We start from the raw sequence: 26463 nt of genomic DNA on the forward strand, positions 1-26463 counted from the left end.
TGAAATTTCTCTACTGTCACAAATAATGACTTATTTGTGTTTCTATTTTAATACTGAAGTTGTGAAATCTCTTCTGTGCATTTTACTTTAAATGGATCTGTGCTATGTTCCTCTTAAGTTGTTTCCGGGAAATTGGAACTATGTGAAAGAGGTGCAGGAGAGTATACGTCTGCTTCGCCGCACAGGAAAGGAATGCATTGAGCGCAGGCGGAAGGCCATTGAAAATGGAGAAGAGATACCAGTGGATATTCTGACACAGATACTGAAAAGCGAAGGTAAATTAAAATATTAAAATAACAATTTCAATCAACAGTTTACGTGCATCTCCTAAAAGCTTCTAGTCTAAAAAGGGGGCAGTTAGCATTTGTGTCAATTTTTGCATGGGAGCTCCGGATAGAATGATCTCAATATTTCTTCCATTTTTACTAGCCTATTCGGGGTGGGTCAGTGGATGCTGTAAACTTTCTTTAAAAATATATGTGTACGCTGCTTTAAGTCACTTTGGTCACATTGCATGCCCTTATCTAAAAGCTTGTATGTTTTTGATTCTTCTTTGAGCTAACCCTTACAGAGCTAAAAGCATAACAGTATACAATTTTGTTTGCGTATCTTTTGACGTGACTGTTTCTAAACCGCTTTTGTCTTCATGGTTTGAAAAGTGGGGCCACTCGTACTCTTGTTTAATGTTTATATAGAGGAGTAGAAGATACCATATTCTGCATCAAAAATCTTTGTGGGACTTAAAAGGTTGTAATCAGGCGGGCGGTCTGTTTTGGCTTTGGCAGTGTGAGACCAGGGCGGCAGCGTGTCAGCCCCGCTCCCACATATCCAAAGTCATAATAAGTCCCTAAGGGGCACATGCATCAAAGGAAATTGCATTCGCAAATGGTGCGAATCGCAAAATTCGGCCGTTTGCGAATGCAATTCCCATTTTTGGGATGCATTAACATTTTTGTAATTTTCGCAATTTAAGAAATAGCAAATTGCGATTTCTTTAATTGCGATTGCATTTAAGGAATCTCAAATTGAGATTCCTTAAATGCAATGCATCAAACTCTGAAAATTTGCGAATTCGCAAATGAGGGGAGCAAATTACCATGAAGTTGCCTTCATGGTAATTTGCGAAAACTTTGAAAAATGCACTAAAGTGCATTTTTCAAAGTTCCATTTTACACACACACATGCCCTTGGGGCATGTGAGGGTGCAAAATGTCCTTCTAAGCAGATTTCAGGGGTGCAACAGGGTGTCCTTTGGACACCCCTGCACCCTTGAAATTGCATTCTTAATTTGCGAATTTCTAATGGTGAATTGCAAATTAAGAATGTCTTTCCATTCATTCCTATGGGCCTCTAGGCCCAAAGGAATGGATGGGGAGGTCTTCCTTAATTGCGATTCTCAATTAGAGAATCGCAATTAAGGAATTTTAAGAAATCGCTATTTTTATAGCAATTTCTTGATGCATTGCAGTTTGCAATTCCTTAATTGCGATTCCTTATTTTTCGCAATTAAGGAATTCCAAAATGCAATACTAATGCATGTGCCCATAAGTATCAGTTCACTGCAGATACAGCAAGACACATCAAGAACAGCAGGGATCAACCAATTTTACAATCATCTATTTGGAGCAAAAGTAAATTCGAGTTCAGTTATGTAAAAGCTCTACAGTGATCCACAAAACAAAAATAAAGTGATGAATCTTTCAGCTTTAATGCACAGGTGGACAGACAGAAAAATAATTGGTACTGTTGAACCAACAGCTTTTAAGTCAACAGCTTTTCCGCTGCACACTCTTCAAAATGAATTATTTGTATATGCCATATCAAACAATGGAGTCTACAATGAGCAAAAATAGCCTAGATTTAGAATAAACGAAGTATCAATCCAGGAATGATAAAAAACAAATGTGGATAATGTAACAGCACAGCCTAAGCAATGTGCTTTCATTACTTCATATTAGCATGAACGAAGTATCATAAATAGAATAATGAATTTGCTGCAACACGCCAAATTCAGAGGGATAATACACTAACACTGACTAAGCAATGTGACGTAATCACTTCTGAGCAAATCAGATCAGTTGCCTGAACCCTGGACTTTTTTGTGTTATTGATCACATTTTCTAAATCCATCCTTAGGCTTCTCAAGTGGAAAAGAAAACATAGAGGAAAGGAAAGAGGTTTAAACCCCTGTTCAATATATCTAATCACTAGGGATGTTCATGGAAGTGGGGATATTCTGTTTGGTGCAATAGTGGGATATGTTCATAGTAGGAGATCAGCTACGTACCGAGGCATAATGCCTAACTGGTGATGATGGGGGAGAGAGAGGGCATAGGAAGTATGATATAGCAATGATATACTCCATAACAGTGACTGAGACAATTTTTTATGGACTAGCATTGGGTGGGTAAGGTTATCTGGTGTGTACAGGGCAAACAGGAGATTCACAACAGAGATTTTGTAAAGTGTGTCACTGTATATCGATTTTAGGTCTCGCTATAGAGTGGAACTGTCTGGGAGACCTCACATAACCAATACTATAAACATGTGCATGTTACAGGAAGGATAGAGAGACTGGGCTTTGAGCCAGTCCATTTTAACCATTGGCTCTCATGGTTTTTTCACTGTTTGCTATTGATTGGATGTTCTATCCATCAAGGCCGTGAAATATTGAAAATGGTTACATTGTCCCAGTTGTGTTTCAATGGACGATAGTGCTCAGGCAGTTCTTTTGTTAGATTGTTGAAGTCAGAGCCATGTGTGTTGCTTGATACATTTACTTTGCTGACATGATGAAATATTAATTGCTAGATTATGTTTTAGTTTTTTCGTTTGGGAGGTGCATCCAGCTAAGGCTATTCACTAATCACCATTGCAAGTTCATTTGTTTTACACGTTGCTGTAATAACAAGCATTGGATGTACAGCTTTTCACAGTAAAATCATGCAGGCAAATAAGCATACTTCAGCTGCTCCAAAAATACTGGCCTAGTGTCACAGTTATCCAATATGCAATATTTTGCTGTTTATTACTTTTACCTTCACCATTTGCAATGCAAACGTTACGTACCTTGTCTAACTCCCCGCTTCCACATTGTTGTAGCCCAAGATGTTCCTTTATTGTGATGTTTTCTTTCTAGAACAGCCAGGAGCAACACACACAAAGATGCTGACTTATTACCAAATAATTCTCCTACCAAAATAGCTAACTAAGTAGATAAGACTTTGCACCTTTAGAAAACAACAAGACCTCTTGGCTTTGGCTGAGGGTCTGAGGTGGGCAGAAAAAAAACAATACATCTGGGCCTTTCAGAATCAGACAGGGAAGACTGCATTTGATGGGGCTTATTATTTAGTACGAGTCAACTATGCTCGACTGTTGATGGTGACTATACAAGGTAAATGTGTCAATGAGCAATATAAGAGAGAAGAAATAGGTTCACAGTGGGAATTTTCATGACCCAACACTGATGAGTATCCTGTAAAGTACTAGATGTTTATGAAACTTGCTAACTGTATAATAACTAATAAATATTTTAATTCTTAGTGAAACCACAATCCTAATTTACATTGTGATTTACTGTGTCAGCAGAGACAAATGTTTGAAACTGCACTGACCTTCAAATGATGGTTTAACCATTCAGGACGTAATCTTACCGGCAGGAACATGGCTGATATTTCCAAAGCCAGTCTCTCTTCGTTTTATGAAAAAAAATAGCAATTCTATTGTTGGTGCATTTCTATGGCACAAAATCAATGCAAACATTTAATAAGCTACGTATATTCAAGTATGATTTTAACATTTGATTATTATGGTCTGTTAAATTGCTGTACATTTTTTTACTAAGATCAAATGATTTCAAGGATTCATAACATTATTTGGGTTTTACCCCTGGCGGCAGCAGCGGTCTAGTGGCGGTCCAACCGCCAGAGTCCTAATGTGGTGGGTGGACCGCAAATCTGGAGGTCTGCAGACTGCCTCAACTGGTTCGCCGGTCCTTTGGACCTCCGAACTCGTAATACGGCCCTAAGGTAACTAGTAGGATAGGGGATACAAAACAATAAAATCATTGTAGTTGAATTGAAAGCTGCTTCAATGTCCCTTTGTTAATCAATTTCAGTCTACATAATGTTCCCTGGGTAACTGTGGTTGTGATCTTGCCTTCTCCTAGTGTGGGTGACCATTCTATTTCTGTTTTGACCTATGTGGATGAAGATGTGTAGGTATACATTGAGCACTTAGTGATTGTTTTAATTCAAATGTATCAACTCCGGTAAAACTAAACTGTTGAGATGTAATATACAAACGACATTGTTAATTGTTAAATGTTAAATTACAATGGGTTGGTACCTTTACGTACAATGCACTAGTCTTTTTTTTCCTCCACACTACTTTGGAAGTACCATCAAGATGATTTTTTGTCTCTCGATGTTACTGATGCTGAGGTGGACTTTGGCCAAGCTTTGGGAAATATGTTTGCCTCTGCCTTTAAAGCTAAATTATTACCTATTTAGTTTTATGGAGCCTAAGCACGGAGTTAGTATGGTACAAGCAGCATTTTGAGGTGGGAAGATTGTCTTTGAGAGTTCTTATCTGGGGTTGAAGTGCCATGCTTGATGATCCGATTCCGGATTTCATATAGCGGATTCAGTTTCTTTTCTTTCAATATCAGCATCACCCACAATTATCCCTAGAAGGTGAGTGTCTAAAAAGGCAAACACAAAGGAGTTCTGTAACTTCTGTAGGAAGGGCTTTAAAATGTATATATAGTTATTGTACCCTTTTATTGATACCGCTTGCTGTATTTTTCATACTTGAAGCTATCTTTACTGAACAAGAAGTCAATAAATAAATAATGTTCAGCGGTACCGTACACAGCTAAGCATAATATCCTAGCAAGAAAATTCACTCTGAAGCTTAATAATAGAAAAGCAAAGGTAGAAGAGAAGACAGGTTTTCTTAGTATAATGGGAAAACGTAATCAAAGGAAAGGGTGAAAAGAAAGAGGGTAGAAGATAAACAAAATACCACAACATGCAGGCCAGTCACTGAAGACCGCAGGGGAAAGAGTTGACGTTACCAGAGCCCAAGGACAGATAATGATGCAGAGTTGAATGCACAAGATGTCACATGAAGGGGGAAGTAAGCAACTATGACATGCAGGCAACTCTTCTAGAGAGGCAGGTTGGCCTCTCCGATTTGAGGCAACGAAAGGGACAAAACAGTTGCTGTGGTATGTGGGTGTGGGGTTGGGAATAGAGTGGGGGATGGTCCCATTCCATATTACTCCTCTGCACCTGTATCAAAGTCACACATCCAGCAGAAAAAACATGTTAATTCTAGACAAGTGTAGTTTGCTGTATTTTTTTAACTATTATGTCTTCAGAATTAATTTGTAACATATTTTAAGATGTTACTAATTTTCTTTTTTTTGCTTCTATGAATATTTTTGAAGCTGTATTCAATTTGTTTAAGAAATCATTTTTACATTCTGCATGTTTTTTCATGCTCACAATGTCTGTGACTGTTGCTATCAATCTACAACAAATTGTGTTATATGTCGGCATATAATGAAAGCATATAATGCTGTATTTCACAATAATGTCTGCCAGAGGGGCCATTGTTGGTGGTGGTGGTATTGGTGGTGATGGTAGTGGTAGTGGTGGTATTGGTGGTGGTATTGGTGGCGGTGGAGGTGGAAGTGGTGGTGGTATTGATGGTCGAAGTATTAGTGGTGGTGGTATTGGTGGTGGCATTGGCATTGGTATTGGTGGTAGTGGTATTGGTGGTGGTTGTACTGCTTTTAGTGGTGTTGGTATTGGTGGTGGTATTAGTGGTGGTGGTGGTGGTATTGGTATTAGTGGCAGTGGTATTGGTATTGGTGATGTTGGTGGTATTTGTGGTGCTGTTGGTGGTGGTGCTGTTATTGGTGGTTGTGGTATTGTTGGTGGTATTGTTGGTAGTGGAAGTGGTGGTATTGGTGGCAGTGAAGGTGGTGGTATTGGTGGTGGTGGTATTGGCAATGTTGGTGGTAGTGGTAGTGGTATTGGTGGTGGTGGTGTTTGTGGTATTAGTGGTGGTGGTATTGGCAGTGGTAATGGTATTGGTGGTGGTAGTGGTATTGGTGATGGTATTAGTGGTGGTGGTATTGGTGGTAGTGTAATTGGTGGTGGTGATAGTGGCGGTGGTGTTGGTATTCATGGTGGTGGTATTGGTGGTGGTGGTGGTGGTGTTAATAGAACAGACTTTTGAAAACAACTGGTCAGGTGGCTTTAGTACAGATGGCATGTAACACAGACGTGCTGTTGGCAGCTTCAGCCCATTAGCACAGGATTATGTGCTACCTGGAATTCACATGACTTTCGCTAATAATTTCTAAATCCATTTTATTTGGAGGGGGTTGAAACAGACACGAGATAATGCCGGGTTAAAGTGATTGAATGCAGGCGCCCGAGTTATGGGGGCGGCTGTGCTGCTTAAAAAACACACGCGTTTTCAGCAGAAGCAGCGCATGTCCGGCCTACAGTAAGAGAAACTCAATAAAGTAAATAGTGCTTACAAACTAAATAACAGGTCTGGTGTAACAACAGAAGTAAAAGGGCCACTCGCCATGGGAGGGTACAAATGAAGACAAGGACGTACTAAGGAGGGACTAACAAGCCTATTAACAAATCCGAAGGCAGCATTTACGAAAGACAATGACAGAAGCCAATGAAAAATATGGGAGGCGAGTGGGCGTGGCTTCTCTCCCATACTCTGCTACATCAGTCTCGCAGAGGGGTTGACTGCTCATTTTCACGAAATGGGCCCCTTATCCTGGACGAATCAGTTAGGTATCAGCTGTTGAAGCATAGATGATGAAGCCAAAGGAGCAGATAAGTGTGGCCACTGGGGCCTATAGCAGTGCAAAAATCATAGCCCTGAGGGATTCCATGTGATAAGGACTTGAATGAAGACTTGAAAAGGGACATGCTAGGCCGTTTCATTGATGAAAAATCGTCAAGTTCTCAGTGCCTCACTCCAGAACCATAAAGATGTTCTATAAGGATTGTGCAAGAATCTGTATCAGGGGCCAAGAACACATCAAGGTGGATGGACCCCATACAGATGTTCAAAATCAAACAGTAAAGTGGCCGGAAAAAGTTCAGTGCGAAGAGGCCTGGGTTTTCTCTAGGGGCTGAGCGTTTTCAATCAAATATGAGAGCTGGTCGTCGACCAAACTCTTTTTTCATCTTGGAAGTGTAGAGAAGAGAAAGAGAACTGGAATTCAAAGTAACTGATGGGTTCCTGGTGTATTTTTTCAAGCTGATGTGTGCCAAGCTATACATCAGGTAACCACATAATTGGTATATTTATCCTGGCCCCAGACTGCGAAGGTACATCTACCATCTGTGCAGAGCTAAGCGAAATCTTCAGCCTGAGTAAAAGCTTTGGCATGCATCAGTGGTGCCTCATATTGAATGCCACTGATGACTTCCAAATGTTTTGCTCTTCTACTGGTTATGAAGACTGCATAAAAAAAACACATGTGCCAGATGACCGTTCCTGTATACCACACCAGACAGAATTAGGGATGGGCAATCAGTCCTTGAGCCGTTGGTTGCAGGTAGAGCACACCGGCACTCATTTCTGGGGGCCTGCACTTACTTTTCCTCATCAGACTTGGATCCAGAGCTAGAGAGAGAGAAAAACACAAATAGAGGAACGGAGAAGAAAGAGAAAAATTCAAAAATAGTGGCAAAGGGAAAAAATAGAGATAAAAACTTGCAAGAGTGAAATAAAAGGGCAGGTGGTGTATGGTGTCAGAAGAAAGAGGCATGAGGAGGAATCAAGACCATGCAGCGTTGGTATTCGTCAATCTCAATATTCATGGCTCCAGCAGTGGGCTTCTGAGAAAAACCTTGGATACCAGCACTTATTATTTTACAAATTAAGCACCGGACTCAAAAGGATAGTAGTGGGCTACCTTAAGGCTACCGTTGAGGCTAGCACTCATACACCACGTATAGATTGGCAGTATATGCTTTCATTATATGCCGACATATAACACAATTTGTTGTAGATTGATAGCAACAGTCACAGACATTGTGAGCATGAAAAAACATGCAGAATGTAAAAATGATTTTATAAATGTGTTTAGAGGGCCAACATAGAGTAGCCATAATTGCTAGTGAGTGAATACAACCAGAGCTTACATATCTCACAGACCATAGTAGAAAAGATGCCAAATGTCATGGAGATATTTCTGTTCAGATAGATCAGTCCGCTCTGCTTATTACACACGGTATCCTTTTGTAGGGATTCTCAGATGGTGAGAAAGTGTGTGAGAGCATGTCTTTGCACTCTTGCTGTGTGGTGAGAACTGTTACATGAGACCAGGTGGCAGACGTATGCTGCCCTACAAGACTTATTGCTCTATTATTGTTTTCACAAATACTTTAGAGCAAAGATAGCTGCTCTCGGTATCACTGATATGCAACAATTCCATACCTATGCACCCTAAACATAGAACATAGGCACATTATTGTAAAACATATATGCTAATAATCAAAGCTGAGCTTATTATAAACAACGTAATTTAAAAGAGCAAAAATGTATGCTTCCAAGATTGAGGCCTTGGTCACCCTGGTCTGACCCAAGAAAACTGTGTACCCACAGCAAAGGGAGATCACTACGATCCTCTTCTGAGAAATAATATCCCATACATTTTACCAGGTTTCCTGAAGCAATTTTGTTTATGGGGAAAACTGCCGGAAATGTAGTTCAGCCAGTCATAGCAAGACACCTTTAGGCAGACATTTACAGGTAACCCCAATCATCATCCTCTGGAGACTGATTTGTGCAACGACATTGTGTCCCGATGCACACCAATTAGAGGTAGCAGCTGCTGCACCTAGCTTGCCCTTTAGTAACTGTGGCACTGTCGTTGCTAACCCTTTTCTCGGTAGTGATGAAGTCAGACCTGGAAAAGGAAAAAACAGGGCTTTAATAATCTTTTTTACTTTCTGTAGCTGCCACTCCATGTCCTTTCCATAGACCATCAGCAGTAAATAGGATGCTATTGAAAAGCTAGGACCTCTTATTTCATCCAGAGTCAAAGAGTGAGAGATGTCGCTTCTGACAACTCTAGCTATTTCTTGAATTGACATATATGCATGCCTCCAAAATGGCAGATTATGCAGTGAATAGAAAACAGTTATGCAATCTATGAAGGGCATGTTCCTTTCCTGATGCAAAGTGCACATTTCAGGGCCAGTTTCTTAAACAAAACATTTGGTGTAATACCTCTGAGTTGTAAATATTGTCTTCCAAAGAATAGCATCTAATAAGAATCCATCACATGATACACCATAGGAGAGTTTGTTTTCATTAAGAGCGACAACGCCATAAACTCAAGTAGTGATGAAGTTAATTGAACACTGGTTGTGCCTAAAATTAGATCAAGTGATGTAAGATTTAATATGGGAGAATATGGAACAATTATGTATTGACAAATCTGTCACTTTCCCCAATTGGCACCTCTCTGGCCACATGTAAGTCCCTTGTAAAAGGTACCATGGGTACCAAGGGCACTGTAACCAGGGAAGGCCTCTAAGGGCAGTAGCATATATTGTGCCACCCTTAGAAGTCCTGTACCTTAACCCACACTCACTGCCATCGCAGGCTGAGTGTTTTGGTGCAAAACAAAGTGAAGAGTCGACTTGGCACACTCTGTGTACCAAGCCTACAATCCACTGCCCTGGCATATGTAAGCCACCCCTCTAGCTGGGTACAGTAATGCCATAAAGAGTATGTGGTCTGGGAGTTTGGCATTACGAACTCCACAGCACCATAATAGCTTTACTGAAAGATGGGAAGTTTGGTATCAAACCTCTCAGCACATTAAACCCACACAGATGCCAGAGTGGAATATAATGAAAAATGCCCTCAGAGGGTATCTTAGAGATGACCCCTGAAAAACGACTTAACTCTAGTTTCTTGGCTGAGTGGCTGCTCGCCAGCTGCCACCACCAGACATGTTTCTGGACCCCTGAGTCGAGAGCCTGTCACTCTCGGGGTCCTGAAGCAAAGCCCATCCTGGGTCAAGGTGCCAAGCCTCCTCCCCCAGAATGGGCAGGGTCTACGATGGGAAAGCTTTAAAGGCCTGATGCCTTTGTGAGCTACCCCAGGCATTTGCTGCTCCCAGCAGCTGGCCCCTACCTGTTCTGACCCCCACTTTGGGTGAGAAAATCGTCGGGAAACCAAGATAGGAAGAGAGGTGTGCCCACCTTTGACAACTTCACCCCTGCGATGGGGGAGGCGAGGTGAAGCACAACCCTCAGTTCCTGCCATCTTGCAGAAGAGGGGACCCAACCAACCCGAGTGAGGCTCATGCCCCCCTCCAACTGGAGGGTGGCATAATAGGGGGTGTACCCACCCCAAGGAAGGTATCTATTGGTACCGACCAGTTACGCTCCTAAATTCAGTATTTACGGCCAACCCTGAACCTTGCCTCCGCAGACCAGAACTGAAAAGTAGAAGCAAGAAGAAGGACCCAACAGGCGTGCAGAGAGAAGAAGAGGAGAACACCAACTGACTTGGCCCCAGTCCTACTGGCCTGTCCCAACCTCAAACTCCTCCAACAGAACTTCAGCATGTTCAGCAGTCAGCAGCCTTTGAAAGCCCAGAGAACCAGTCCTGCCTTTGCGGCTTAAACAAACTTGGTCTCCCATCAGTACCGGACATGCTCAAAAGCAACCAACTCTGACTCTGGCCGACTCTGTGAGTCTACACACCACTCCGCTCCCGAGCTTGAGTGACCCAATACCCTAAGGAGGTCCCCTCAGTGATCCTAGCCTGGATCCTGGTGACCCCTGAACCTACATAAGTTCCTAAATCAAATCTGCAGCCAACAACTGGAAGAGGCTCTCAACCGATCGAAGGCAATCCCCGTACCGGTTCCGTAACCAAAGCAGTCCATAAAAAGCAACTGTGACCATCTGATCGACTCTGTCACCAAACTCTGCGGTCACAGGACGATGACTCCCAAATCCCACATTCGCCTCAATGGCAGCTGACCAACTCTGAGGGAACCGCAACTGAATCTGCAGCATCAGCCAAGACTTTATCCTACACCGGCCGCCGTGAAGTAGTTTTGTGTGGGTCATTTGGCCTTTAGTGCTGACCTCGACTCCAGGAGCTGTTTGCGCCCCAATCTGGTGGCCTACATGACCCAGTCCCTGTAGGAGAGTAGGATCTGCTTCTTATAGTTACCCCCACTTTTTGCTGATGTTTCACTGTTTTCGACTTAGACTGGCTGGGCTTCTGCTATCTAGGACCCCAGCCTAGCTGCTTTCTCCTCTAAATTGATTGCATGTACTTTAGGTACACTCCAGATTGGATTCTGAGGTACCCTTATCAGTCCCTAGTATATGGTATACTATGTACCCACGGCATAGGTACCCCAGAGGCCTCCCAGGGGCTGCAGCATGTATTGTGCCACCCATGAGAGACCATTCAAACTGACACTACAGGTCTGCTAGTGCAGCCTGTGTAAGGCGGTGCATGCACCCCTTACTTAGATATAGGTTCACTATATCTATCATATATCAGTACACATATAAACCTATCAGTCACTCCTATGGCAGGCCTTATCAATTCTGAAGGCAGGGTGCTGGGATTTATGTGAGAGGGTTTCCCTGCATGAGCAATGCCCCTCTGCAGCCTTATGAACCTATTTTCCGGGGTTGTTTGTGGTGCAGCTCACCATGTTTATTTAAGTGCATTATAACCTTGCGGTAAATGCTAACTTTAAAACGGCTGCTTAGAAACATGTTGTGTTTGGTGTCAAACACCTTGGAATCATACACTAACTTGTGGGGGAGGTATGATTCCACCCTCCTAAAGGGACCTATGTGACACACTGGTACACCCGTTACCGGCTTTCTCGACCTGGGCATCACAAAATGGATGCTGCCAGCCACAGACACGAATCTGCCCTCCTGCTGCTGAGCCAAGCTCGAGCAAAGGAAGGCTTGACAATAGGCTTCCTGTCACAGGGAGGTGTGACCACCTCCCAGACAGGCTTTAGTGTATTGGGGCTAGGTGGGTGTATTCAGAGTGCTTTGAAGTCTGCACTGAGGGCACATTTGGTGTCCCTTTGCACAGTCCAGTTCAAATCGGTCGCAGGAGCTCTGGTGTGAAACTGGACAAAGGGCATGGGTGTAACCACCCCTCTGTCCTGACCCTCCCATAGGTGGGTCCCCAGAGTTTGTCCCACCCCTTCCTAGGGTATAAAGTAGGAACCCCTGACTAGAGGACTTTAGATTTTACCTGGACTAAACTCTGCTACAGAAACCAAGTACTTTGATGATCTACACTACGCTGGATGACTGAAGAATCTCCCATGGAGTAAAGGAGTTACTCTCATGCAAGGCAGGCACATAAACGTATCTGATTGGTTTGCATCTCCCAAGCTCCTGAAGACTCAGAAGATTTCTGCAACACAGGAGGTGGGTTCCTGAGGTCTCTGCGGATGATTCCCGCTCTCAGAAATTCTGAGGCCCGTATCCCTCGTGGGAACCGTGCAACCCGACCCCCTGTGCACTGTGTACTTTTGCAGCAGCATATGCTTTTCGGCGATTCCTGAGGCTGTGCTTTGGGCTACTTGTAGTCCTGACCCCGAGCAGTAATTGCACTGAAGATTTCTGGCCTATACTCCACGAGTATTCCGTGGACTGGTATTTCGTGATTCAGCTTGAGGTCCCTTTGCGATCCCTGGTCCGTTGACCTGTGGGTCCCTGTGAAGGTAACTTTGACTTTCTGTGGGCTTCCCTGGTTGCTCCAGATGTGCCCTGACTCTCCATAGCTTGGAGAGTCCCCTGGACCTTGCTGGTCCTCACCGAAGCATCTTTCCTCTGCCGGTGTGGGTTACAGTTGCCAAGGCTTGTTGGTGTTCAATCCAGACACTGACCCCCCAGCACCCGACATCCTTTGTGGACAGCTCACCTCCAGACTTTGGTCATTGTCGACGCCTCCTGGTCCCCATGGCTGCAGAGTCAAGCTTGACCTCTTCTCACCTGAAACACCCGACATTGGTGGGCATTCCTCTATCGTGCCCCTGGTCACTGTGAAGTGACCCAGACTCTGTCCCCTCTGCTTTCATGTTCTTCTTACCTCAAATCCAGGCTTGGATACCACCGGACACTTTTCATCTTCCCAGCAGTAGCATTTTTCCGCATCACACCATTGAAAACAACAAAGGTTCCAGACATCACTTGGCACCTATGCTCCCAGCTGCCCTGGGATAGGTAACACGGGTACTCCGGTACTCACAAGGGTGCTGGCCTTAGAACCTTCTATGTTTGAAAGGATTTGCTCAAAGTCCTCTCCGAAGTGTCCTTAATCTTTAAAATTCCAACTGCGACTTTCCCGTAGAGTTGTACAGAGCTCGCACCTGTGTTCTCACACTGCACCCTTCCTCTGTGAGTCCCCTGTGTCACTACTTTGGGTGGTTCCTTGGGGTCCCAGTGATTCTACGTGCTCTAGGCACTGTGTCTAGTCAAGTTGAGGTTGTTATACCACTTTCGTAGTATATGGTTCGGTCTCCCCCTGCAGCCCACTGTGTATTGTGCTATTTACTGTCGTTCTATTGATTTAATATTGTGTGTTTTGTTCTCTAATCTCATAAAGAGGTTAGTAGAGAGTGTTTAGTAATAAATACATTCATATATTCCTTGTGTGGTTCTCCTTTCATTTGGGCATTCAGGAGTTTCTGATCTGATAAAACAAGCAGCTTTACATTCCTTCAACACTTAGCCTGAAGGCTGCTCTCCACAGCTACCACTAGGATAGATTTCTATAAAGGTTGTATTTAACTTAATCATCAATAAGGGTTGTTTGGACTGGAACAAGGTGCCCACTTTAATTAGTGGTCAGCATATAAAGTAGGCCAACTTCTCACAGTCCCCAAGTCCTTGATCGTGCTTAGGTCATTGGCTAATGTGTGGTCCCTGCACTCTGCACCCTGCCTCCTTTGCACCGCTGGCGGTGCGACCCAAGTGCCCTTTTGACTGAATCTTACTCGCGGACCCGTAAACTCAGTCTGCCTTCTCAGGACTAAATGTGGCTTGTGAGTAATACTGTAAACCTGTATTAAGTTTGGAAATTGCATTGACTTATTTTTCTTTCCCACTGGAAATACACCAGCCTAGTGTATCTAGAGATACCTTGCTGCATATGAAAAGTAATTGCAAAGCAACTCTGACTATCTACGAATACAATGTATTTATACTGTTATCAATTCATTGCATTCAATCTATATTTAAACTGCATATGCTTGCAACGTATTTCTATACTGACCTGTACCAGGCCTGGCTTGGTTCTTTAAAATAAATATAACTAAATAATATTTTTCATACAATCCAATTGGTCAGAGTTCAGTTCTTGAGTGTGTGAAATCATCTCTTGTCTGAGTCGTACAATAAATGCTTAGCACTACCCTATGATAAGGCCTTATTGCTCAACCACACTACCACAAAGTTGAGATTTCAGGCCAACCAAGATGGAGCACAGGTCAGATATGCAAAGCAAGTTCATTTTGGTCAAACATGTTATCTTAGGACTTAGGAAGTGATTTAGAGTTTAGCTTTGTAGTTGGGCATTCCTTAAGTATTTCACCAATGGAGCCTACTCTGTCGTAGTCATGGACATAGTCCTTCAATGGTCCAACAGAGTGAGGGCTTCAAGAGATTTGGACATTCGAACTTCGAGGTTTGGGTGGTCTAATGGGCAGTTTTTACTCTTCCTTATGGCTGTGACAAACATCAATGGTAAGGTCCAGTAAAGATATACTGTAGACCCCGTCACAATGGGGAAAATTCCCAAGGTGTGGCGGTCATAGTTTTTGTTTTTCAAAAAACAAAATATGATTTGGGGATTTTGTTTTTGAAGAAACAGTAACTTGTTAAAAGTTTGACTGGTGTCCATCATGTTTGACAGAGTAGTCTATCAAACTTTTAACTCACTCACAGGAACCACTGTGACGGTCACTGCTTTCAATGACTAGAGGTGTCTGCCAGGTCGGTGGGCAACTTTAAATTCAGAGGACAGGTGCTCCATCAGGGCAACAGAGTATTTCACTCCATCACCCCGACCGAGTACAATCCATACTCCAAAGTCTAAATCAGGCCCTTAATCTCTGAAAAGTAAGTTAAAATCCTTCAGCGGGGCAAGGGTGCAAAGGGTATCCGAGGACGTCCCCACAAAGCTTGATAGCTGTTGGCCTGGGTCCTGCTGAAGCCTTGGTTTTGGCTAGAAAAGATTAGAGCTGGAAAAGTTTGCATTTCATGCCCAGGGACGGTCTGCTCACTGGCCCGATACTTTTTACAGCTTCATATGGTCAATATTTCTCTATATAGACACATTCCCTTTTTCAGAGCTCAGAATCCACCAACAGGGCAAAGCTGCAGGCTTTTTCCAATGAAGGCTTCCACAAGGCCGGATAACTTCTCACCAAGAGCCTGCTGAAATTGATTTGCTGCTGTGGCGAAGCCCCAATTAGGAGGAACCGATTTCTTCAGCCCAGCAAAGTTATGCCAGGGCTTGTGTGGCTGGTTCAGGTCGTCCAAAAATGTTTTTCTTAGTGCCAACTTTTAAGAGATTGTAATAGAAGTTCTGTTAAACACAGCCAAGGGTCCCAGGACCTCAGGCACAGCACTTAGAGGTCAAGACTCAGGAGAGGCCACCAGCTAGGTCCAGTCCAGGCCCCATTGCAATGCATTAGGTAAGCACTAAAGAGACAAAGCGTCTTGCAGCTTGTTATGTCCCTGTAGCCAGAAACGAGGTCAGGCAACAGACCCTTAGAGTCCATGCCTCTGCCCTGAAGACAAATGGTAGCAGGCCCAGCCTTTCAAGTCTCCTCCAGGGTCTAAAATATTTGCCACAGTCCTTCTTCTGTTCTTCCACATGTGCAGAAAGTGCTCTAAAGAGGGTGCCACATTAAGGGCTCACGGCAACCCTATCCACTTTTTCAACAGTTCCCACTTGCCTTACTGCAAACAATCCCATGGTGCACCGTACAGCTAAAATCCGAAATGGGGAATTCTTTCTCACTTGTGCAGAGGCTGTGTCCCCACCCAGAGTTGTGGCCAGAGAAATAAGCAAGCCCCTCCTCTGGGGTCACTCAAAACTAGTTCTGGGGGTAATGCTCCTCACTTGGTTTGGAGCCAGTCTGGCTTGGAGAACAAAGGTTTGCCTTCTCTAGATTTCATGTAACATTTATTGGTTAAAGGTAGGTAGGCAGGTTAAAGAAGCTACTGGGTCCACCCTAACTTGTTTCCTTGTGAGGGTCAGAAAACACAGAACATTGCCTATGCTCTGGGAGCAGTTTCCATGCCTCAACTAGGTCAAGCACTAGCTGGGCAGCTGCTGGCAAGCTAATTCAAAAAAGCTTTTGTGTTTAAATGCCTTTGTTTAATATCAATAAATACCATATTACAACATAAAGAACGCTGATAAATAGTTAGCAGCTTACATATGGCATTAAGTACATGAGAGAATTAATAAGGTATTTATAATTTTGTAAGGGAGGGAAATGAAAGGAGGGGAGAAAAACAAAAGGATTAAAATGAACTAATCAGTATCCTAAATTTAACATTCTAAAAAACAACTTTCTCATCTGTATCTTAGAATAAATAAGTGAAACAAATATAAAAGCAGGGAGAAATATTCATGGCAGATACAAATTCTCAGATAATAGAGACTTGGTAGTGCACATATCATTTTCAACTTGATTAAGAAATGTAGTGAGGGGTAACCATAACAAGTCAACATTGCGAGACGATAAACATTGAGCAGAAGACACAATATCTAATTTATGATGTGAGAAAACCGAATCCCACCACATCTTATAAGATAACTTAGATGGTGATTTCCAATTAAAAGTAATTTGCTGAAAACGTATTGCTAATAAAATGTCTAATAACTTATGCTAAGGAAACAATTATACAAGATAACTAGGTAAGAGCCTAGAAAAATATACTGAATATTAAAGGAATATTTAAAAACAAAAATCTTTCTAATCTGGCACCAGACTCTACACCAAAAAGAAAGTGCAGTGGGACAATTAAATAACATATGGAATAAGATCTGCTTTAGGAAAACCACGAGTGCAACAGCTATCAGAGTTGTCTGAGGAAAATCTTGAGCAATGTAGAGAGGTAAAATATAGTCTGTGATAAATAAAGAATAGGGAGTAATGCTTGCTGACCTAGGAATTGTATAAATTCATGCCCATTTCTTATTCCAAAAAGTAATCTCCCAAATAACATCAAGATCCTGTTCCCATAGAATTTCTAACCTGGACTTGGCTGTAGAGGGGTTCGGAAGAGAGAGAGTTTTATAAATAAGTTAAGCTTTAGGACCATTTTAAATAAAATGAGTAAATCCGGAAGAAACGTAAACTGAATAAGTGGACTGCTGAATTAAAAAATAGACGCCAAAATCCACATTCATTAGTGATAAAAAATGAGGATAAAAAGATTTGGGAAAGTGATAAGCAAGACAAAATTGATGGAAAGAGCTGTGAGCATTATTATGGAAAAGTTGTGATATTCACATAATACTTCTGTCTTTCCAAGTACACCAAAATTGAGGTCTGTTGTTCAGCTTAATCAGAGAATTATACCATAACGGCAATGGCAGAAATATAGAGGAAGTCAAAGTGATTGGAAGATACATGGATTTGATCAATGAAACAGTTTTTTCCAAGATAGAAGACTGAAGAAGTGACTTTGTAGAAGAAAAAGATAATATCTCATTAAATGTAAAAGGACATTTAAAGGCTTTTTCAAGCTCAAGCCACAACAGAGAAAAAGATGAAGTCAGCTCAGAAGTCCAAGGTGCTGTTTGACGGAAGGCAAAAGCTTTATGATAATCGTATAAATTTGGAAAATTCACCCCACCCTCCAATTTGGATCTTTGTAAAGTAACTAAAGCTACTCTTGGTTTTTTGTTATGCCATAAAAATCTAATAAGAAGAGCATTCATTTTTTTAAAGAAATACTTCGGAATATGAACTGGTAACATAGAAAGAAGATATTACAAAAGAAAAGGGATCATCATTTTAATAGTCTAAATGCACCCACCAAGATAAAAATAAATTATTACAAGAAGATATAATATTCTCTATTTTAGTATTTATTTCTTTAACGTTAATTTTGATTGTCTCTGGAATAGAACTAGTGAACCAAAGCCCTAAATACTTAATCTTGGCAGAAGTAGACTATTTATACCGTGTGAGGCGATAAGAGTGACTAAAAGTATATTTATTAAGTGGAAGAATTTCTGTTTTTTCTTTGTTTATTTCATATCCTGATACCTGCGAAAATGAAGACATTTCCTGTAAAAGCGGGACCAAGGAACTATCAGGAAAAGAAATAAAGAAAAGAATAACATCTGCAAAAACAGCAAATGTTAAATGCCGATCTCAGTAAGGAAATCCAGAGTTAGAATAATTATTACAAATTCAAGAAAGAAAGAGTTCCAGCACTAAGACAAATAGAAGAGTAGAAAGTGGACACCCCGGATGGACTCCTATATGAAATGAGATATAGGAGGAAACCCTACCAATAACCAGGACTTATGCACGCAGAGCACAATGTAAAAGAGAAATAAGGGCAATGAATTTAGGGCCAAAACCATGCTACTGCAACAATTGAAGCATAAACTCATAACTTATTCAATCAAATGCTTTTTCAGCAGCAATTGTTATGGCTGCAAGAGAAGTTTTAAATGCAGAGGCTTTACTGAGAACAATTAGGAAACATTCGAGCATTATCTGATATAAGTCTCCCTTTAATAAAACCAGATTGTTCTTTCCCAATAAGATGAGGAAGAAAGGACTCCAGACAACGAGCTAACAGTTTAGCAAATATTTTATGGTCCACATTTAATACAGAATTTGGTCTATAATTTCTACAATCTTGGGGATCTTTACCATGTTTACTTATAAGACAAAATATTGCTTCCTAGAAGGGGCCTTTAAGTGATGGAGGAATTAATAAAAGAGTTAAATGACCTATATAAATAAAGAAGAAGAAAATGAGAAAAATGAAGGTAAAATTCTACAGTAAAACCATCGGGCCTGGCGTTTTATCTAACTTTAAAGAACTTAATGCTCCAGACTGTTCATCAGAAGTAAGATTAACCTCTAAAGAATCAAAATCCAGGTCAGGGGGAGTAATATGGGAAGTCTGACTTGGATACTCTGCAATTCTGAAAGATTGGGTTACTTCCTCTAGGGTGTATAAGAACTTCTAGAATTTAGCAACTCTTTCAAAATAGATTGATGTTTAGTAATAGATTGACCTTTGTGAAGAAAATATAGAGTCAATGACGCATCTCTCTTTCCTTACCTTTGAATAATTTGCTAGCAGTTTACCAGCCTTATTTTCCCCACCATAATACCAAGCATTTTCCCTCAGAAGAATATGATTAGCTTCTTCAGTAGAAAAAATATTGAACTTCAATTTAGCCTGTAACAGCTCTGTCAAATCATAGGACGATTTAGAAAGAAAATATTGTTGTTCCAAGGTTTTAATTGAGGAAAGCATTTCATTATGTTCTAGCGGTCTATCCTTCTTTTTCTTAGAGACATAGCTTAAAATAAAATCTTGTGCAGATGCTTTACACGTGTCCCACAATAAAGAAGGAGAAATCTCTGACTTATTAAATGAGAAAAATTTGAAAGCAAAACACATAAAGTAACTAGAAAATTGAGTATCATGAAGTCAATATAATATTGAATTTCCATCTATGAGATAGAGATCTAGGGGGAACCAAGTCAAAATCAGTGACAACCATGGTATGATCAGAAAGTACAATTGGAGTAATATGGGAATGTATAGGGTAATATGAAAGAGACTTGGAGAGAAAAATATGGTGTAGTCGTGAAAGTGTACCATGAGAGACAGAATAAAATATATAATCTCCAACAGTAGGGTTAGATAATCTCCATGAATCTACCAAAGCACTTTTGTAAATGGCAGAGTGAAATTGTTTAGACATTTTATGCAAGAAAAATTGAACTGTCGACTGTCTATCCAAACAAGGATCTAAGATTCAATTACAATCTCCACCTAGAATAAAGTACCCATTTTAATATTGTGCACATTTTCTTGAAATGGAAGGCCAAAAAGTATGATCGGGTTGTGTGGGACCATATACATTCATTATAGTTAGAGGTATATTTTCTACAAGAATATTAACAATAATCCATCTACCTGCATCATCTGGTTCTTGTGAAACCACGGTAAGATTAAGAGATTTATTACACAGTATCACAACCCCATTCTTCTTATTCAGTGAAGGAGAAACAAATACCTGTCCAACCCAGTTTCGTTTAAATTTCAGTGCTTCCACTTGGGTAAGATGGTTTCTTGAGGAATAACAAGATCAGGATTGATCAACCCCTTAATATTCCATTTTATCACTCGGAATTATATAAAGTGAATAAAGGGTAGGCACTTTGAGAACTTTAAACCAGCTAAAGACTAACACAATAAATATTGACATATATAAATGGAACAAAGAGGGAAACCAAAAGGAGGAAACAATAGTAAAAAAGGAAGAGAAGAAAAAGAAGGTGAACCAGGAAAGGCAGAAGGGGATAGCAACGAGAAAGAATGAGAAACAGGAAGAAGAGACAGTCCATATCCAAAAAGGACAACTATAAGAACATACCTGAATAAATAAGAATAAGAAAAGAATGGGGTGGTGACAACACAGGAAACAATGACACATCAGAGGGGGAAGAAACCACGACACACTCATACCATATATATTTAGGAGGGAGGGAGACACAATGACAGCATTTACGATGAATCTGCAGAGAAAGACGAGGAGAACAATTTAGAACAAATAGTACAACACATTATGGCAGCTCCAAAAGGTACGCATTAAACATATTTAATACTTCAAGGAGCATCAACCATTAGATGGACAAGCTTTATCCATAGTGACCAAGGTATGCGATTGTATAAACTTTTTATGTTCAGCTGGATCTTCTAATGATGTAGTGGTATTCTGCAATGTCATCTTAAAAATACAGGGATGAAAAAGACCATATCTGGCTCCAAGAGAATGAAGAGGAGCACGCAGGTTAAGCAATTCCTTCCTTCTGGCAGCAGTGGCATTAGAAATATCCCGAGAGTGGAAATCTCTGTGTCCCAACTAAGTGACTTGACGTATAGCTTTAGCTGCTGAGAGAACGGGCAGTAAACTTTATAAAAAGAATAATGACTCCCATTGGTTTGGCCGGAGACGTTGAAAATGCAGAACGAGGACCCAGCCTGTGCGTCCTCTGAATTCTCAGGGTAGTAGATGAAGGCATGTCTATCAGTTTCAGAAGAAAGGAGGTAAAAAAGGAAACAGAATAATTTCCTTCCAATGCTTCTGGAAGGCCACAAATAGATTATTTTGCCTGTTTCTGTTTCCCAGAACTTCTGTGTGCTGTTTAAGCCCACAAATCTACTGTTGCACCATAGGCACACGCCCCTCTATACCGACCATTTGTCATCTAAACGTTGCATCCTGTCATCAGTCTCCTCCACGAAAGGATGTAGAGCATGAATCTCTTCCAGCTGAAATTCTAAAGAAATAGGAGACACAGATTTTTCAGGTGAAGGAGGATCCTGTTTCAACCTCTTGGAGATGGAAGAAGGGGATTGATATTGATGTGTGGAGGATTGTAGAGAATCAGCACAGAAGAAGTAGCCATTTCACCAATAGTTATCAAAGAATCAGTGACACTTCCTTCACAGCGGAAACATCTGAGCCAAAACTCAGCGTGGAAGAAGAATATGTTTTGGGAGCAAAAACAAAATGCGGCTTCCTTAACCTTACCATAGAAAAAAGAAAAACATGCCAAGCAACTCAAAGTGAAGCCGGAGGCGTATTTTCCACCAATAGCACACTAATTTTTATTATGCAGCAATTCCAATAGAAGGCCACTACAGTTACCCCCAGATAAAAAAAGGACCTGTCAAGCGACCGAATTTGCCATAATAGAGTAGTCCCACAGAGACCAAGTCATAGAACACTGCAACAACACTCGAAACACCAGTGTAGATGCCACCTAGAAAATAAAATCCTCAACAGTCTCTGTTGACACTGCAGCTTCTCCTAAATGCAGTTCCTCTCCAATTCCATAGTAATTCATACCTTACGCACTGCCCAAGGTTCCCTTCAGTGTACTCAATTCCCTCTCATCATCGAGAGGAGAAAAGAAAATTGTGGCCACTACTTGTGAGGAGTCCGTGAAGTGACCAGACCCGGCACTCCATCACCCAAAACAGCATGGCAGCAGCTCCTCCTGTTCCTCCCTCATCGCAGCCCAAAATCTCTGGAAATCCAAAAGAACCAAAACAAGTCTGTGATACACCGAAGCCACCCCGTCAGGCGGCCATCTTAGGTGGCGCTGAAGCCACACCACAAATAAGCTTTCAAAAGGTCCAGGCAGGTAAAAGGTACCCTTCTAAAAGCTACTTTTTCTAAATATTTATTAACACTACTACTTCACCATTGAATTGGGCTCTTATTGAATATTAAAACAGTGGTTGAACTATTATCCTAGATGGTTCCAATCCCAAATAAGCATAACTAATGTTTCAATCTGCAGTCTAGTCTTCTCCTAGGACAGCCAGAGCCTATAACAGTAAACAAAAAAATGGGGGGGGGGTGGGCTTGTCACTACAGAGATATGGTAACATTACGTTTCTACTTGTCCCATTTTTAACTACCAAACACCATACTTATGGACTACAAAGCAAACATGGGATGACTTAATTTTTAAAAGGAAGCCTTTTCCCCTGTAAACACTGTTATTTTCACAGGTTTTGCTGCAGGTTTAAACAGCAGCACTAAGACTACAATGTTAGGCCTAAAGCCAATAAGTGCTGCAGTCCACAGGTGACATTTAACTTTTCATGACATATCTAGTTTCTGCCCCATGTGTTATGGCCTCATTGGAGAGTTAAATGTGCCAATCAAGTATTATCAAATTTCATCATATTTTAGGGGTCAGGGCACATACACTTGGCAGTGGACAATAGTGCCCAATGTAAAGAGTCTGCAAACCAGCAATAATATTGATCAAAAGATGGAGGTGACCTTGCAAAAAGCGGCATTTTCCGCAGCCACCCTTCAAAAGTATCTAAGCACCCACTTTTTAGTAATGTTTGTGTAATCATCTACACTTTTAGATAGATCCCTACCATAGAAACATATGTACATGTGCTTCATTCAAAGGCAGCCGTAATTGCCTTGCCATGCTGAGAATGGGGGCATTATAGGGATATTGTAGCTCATTGTAAAAGGTAAAACCTCTGTCATGGATAAAATTCAAATAGACCTATGAAGGGGACCCTTCTGAAAGGATTTTGCTGCCTGAATCTGGTCGCTAGAGGAGTACGGAGGACTGACCTTTGCCATCGCCTTCACCTTTTCCACGACTCGCCGGACCCGCTTCGCGGGTCCCGCAGCGCGTCGTTTGCCTTAGGAGGCTGCAGTGAGGTTTCCAGGAGGAGCGCGAGGACAGGCGAGTGAACCAGCGGGGCTGCGAGCACAGGCAGGGACTCCAGTGTCCAGGAGCCCCTGCGCGCCCAACCAGCAACACCTGGGCTGCTCTCCCCTCTGGCCACGCCCCCCGCCGACGGAGTCAAAAGCGGGCTTTAGCATTGAGCCTGTGGGACCCTTCTGAAAGGATTTTGCTGCCTGAATCTGGTCGCTAGAGGAGTACGGAGGACTGACCTTTGCCATCGCCTTCACCTTTTCCACGACTCGCCGGACCCGCTTCGCGGGTCCCGCAGCGCGTCGTTTGCCTTAGGAGGCTGCAGTGAGGTTTCCAGGAGGAGCGCGAGGACAGGCGAGTGAACCAGCGGGGCTGCGAGCACAGGCAGGGACTCCAGTGTCCAGGAGCCCCTGCGCGCCCAACCAGCAACACCTGGGCTGCTCTCCCCGCTGGCCACGCCCCCCGCTGACGGAGTCAAAAGCGGGCTTTAGCATTGAGCCTGTGGGACCCTTCTGAAAGGATTTTGCTGCCTGAATCTGGTCGCTAGAGGAGTACGGAGGACTGACCTTTGCCATCGCCTTCACCTTTTCCACGACTCGCCGGACCCGCTTCGCGGGTCCCGCAGCGCGTCGTTTGCCTTAGGAGGCTGCAGTGAGGTTTCCAGGAGGAGCGCGAGGACAGGCGAGTGAACCAGCGGGGCTGCGAGCACAGGCAGGGACTCCAGTGTCCAGGAGCCCCTGCGCGCCCAACCAGCAACACCTGGGCTGCTCTCCCCGCTGGCCACGCCCCCCCGCCTATCAGCAAATGAACATATAGCTGTAGAGCCATAAGGAGTGCAGTATCCCCGCTCCGCGGGAGCGAGCGGGAGCGACCGGGAGAAGCCCGGGACAAGGGCGGGACCGTCTGTGGCCGTCCGTGGTCGGACAAGGTTGGGTTGGGCCCAGAACCCTGGTTAAAACCACTTTTAGTATTATACCATTTTTGTCTGTGTGGTATCTAGCCCTATTGTATTTAATAGAGAGGGGCTGTATTGGTATTTTTAGGTGGCATAGTGGATGTATTAATATTTATATTATATTCTATTTTATATTTTATCCCACGCAGCCAGCACACATGGCGTTAAGATCTGGGAAACAACGTCTAGTACACATTCAAACCTCTAAGGGTGTTGTTTCCGGTCCCCTTGATGCTTTTATCTCTAGAGCGACAGGAATCCTAGAAAAGGAAATAGAAATGGTAGAGCACAGACTGTCCCTGGATTTAGTTACCGGGAAGCGTTCTTCAATTGGCGCTCTAGCCCATGTTAAAAGCCCCGTAACAAACGCAGCTTTTAATTGTATTTCTACTACAGAGACAGAGGCGATAGTCCATATAGATGGCAATGGAGCTATCTCTTCCCCACCCCATGATAACAGAGAACTGAACCCTCATACCAATCAGTCAAGCTATGAGGACGATAGTCAGTATATTGAGGATGATGAGTGTAGCCCGTCTGATGCATCACAGTCTTTTGTTCCCACTCCCCCCACCCCCCCCCCCAGTGTGCCCAACCTGCTACAAGATAACATAAACCCAACATCCCGGAAAAGAAAATACGTTTCCAGCCCACAGGGTGAAAAGATCCAAAAACAACCCAAAATTGATCCTACCCATAGGGTGAGTTTATCTCCCTCCCAGTCCCACTTTAGTCCCCCAACGGTGTACTGTCCATCGTTGGCCCACTCTGGTTCATCAAATCCGTGCCCAACCTGTCTTAGCAGTGACGATATTCTGTTGGCTAAGATGGAAGCTATGTTAAAAACTATATTGCTCCCGGTCTTAGAGAGAACAAGGTTGATGACTGCCAAAATAGACGTTTTGGAATCAGCTGTCAATACCAACATGGGTCTTTTACAAAAATTAACTAAACCCGCTACTGGGATGGGGGATCGTAATTCAACTTGGGGCACAAATCAACAAGCGGGGAAATCTACAGCGATCCTCGCGGGGACTTCAGCTGTTAACAATAAAAATTCCCTATTAGGGGCTAAACCCGCTGCCACTCTGACCACTGCCAGTAGAGCGCCCACAAAGGATAATCAGAGGGATAAACGCCCATTAACTGGTAATAATGCCGCAGCGAAACATCCCGTGTCGAACGGCCCTCTAAACCATACAAATATTACTTCTGTGCAATTACCAATAATGGGTAAAGACCAAAATAACTCACAACCGTCTAGGTTTCAGAGGTCGGATAATCGAAAAACACGACCAACACCTAGAGTTAACTTACCACCAGAAGCGTCCCAATACACCATTGTTTTGACTGGGGTGGCCCCCTTAAAAGATGGTACCAAGGAGTCACAAGGGGACTTGCGGAACAAGGTCATATTTTGGTTAAATAAACACCGTCCCCTCCCCCCCCTCATCACCAACCGAAATCCTGTATGTAAGGAGAGTTGATTGGGTGGGTAAAGGCTTAAAAGATCTAGAAGGGGATTGTATTTTGATTTCTTTTAAAGACCCTTGGGTGGTGGACAGAATTCAAAGGAAAGCTAGATTTGCCCGTCTGGGTGATGTTCAGACCCTGTCCCTCGGCTACTTCTATCCCCACACCCATATTAACTACCAAATGGGCTCCAATCAGTGGAAAACGAGGGGGGGGAGGTTTCGAGAGCCAATAACACCTTATCCCCAACAGTACCCCCCGCTCTTTAACCACTTTGAGGCATTGTCTGATTTAGAGTGGACTGATTGACTGTATGCATCCAGCTTGTCACCTAACCTGTCTATAGAGAATGGGGAAGCAGTGCAATACCCACCTAACCCTGTTTTGGAACTAAATATGGATCACCAGCCTATGTCTAATAAGAAAGTTAGAATACCGGCCGCGTCAGCTGGGGCAAAGACGCAGACTGCTAAGATAGTAGAAAAGA

The 26463-nt window shown here is 42.6% G+C and overlaps 1 protein-coding gene across 2 annotated transcripts in view; it reads left to right on the forward strand.

Moving 5' to 3' along the window:
• The window catches only part of LOC144781359 (cholesterol 24-hydroxylase-like), a 345923-nt gene that overhangs the window by 216070 nt on the left and 103390 nt on the right, over positions 1-26463 (forward strand). For both annotated transcript variants that reach the window (XM_078660148.1, XM_078660147.1), the window contains exon 8: positions 119-275. In XM_078660148.1, coding sequence (XP_078516274.1) covers positions 119-275 — 157 coding nt within the window. The remainder of the gene's footprint in view (positions 1-118; positions 276-26463) is intronic.

Source organism: Lissotriton helveticus, chromosome 9 (assembly GCF_964261635.1).
Source record: "Lissotriton helveticus chromosome 9, aLisHel1.1, whole genome shotgun sequence".
NCBI lineage: Eukaryota > Metazoa > Chordata > Amphibia > Caudata > Salamandridae > Lissotriton > Lissotriton helveticus.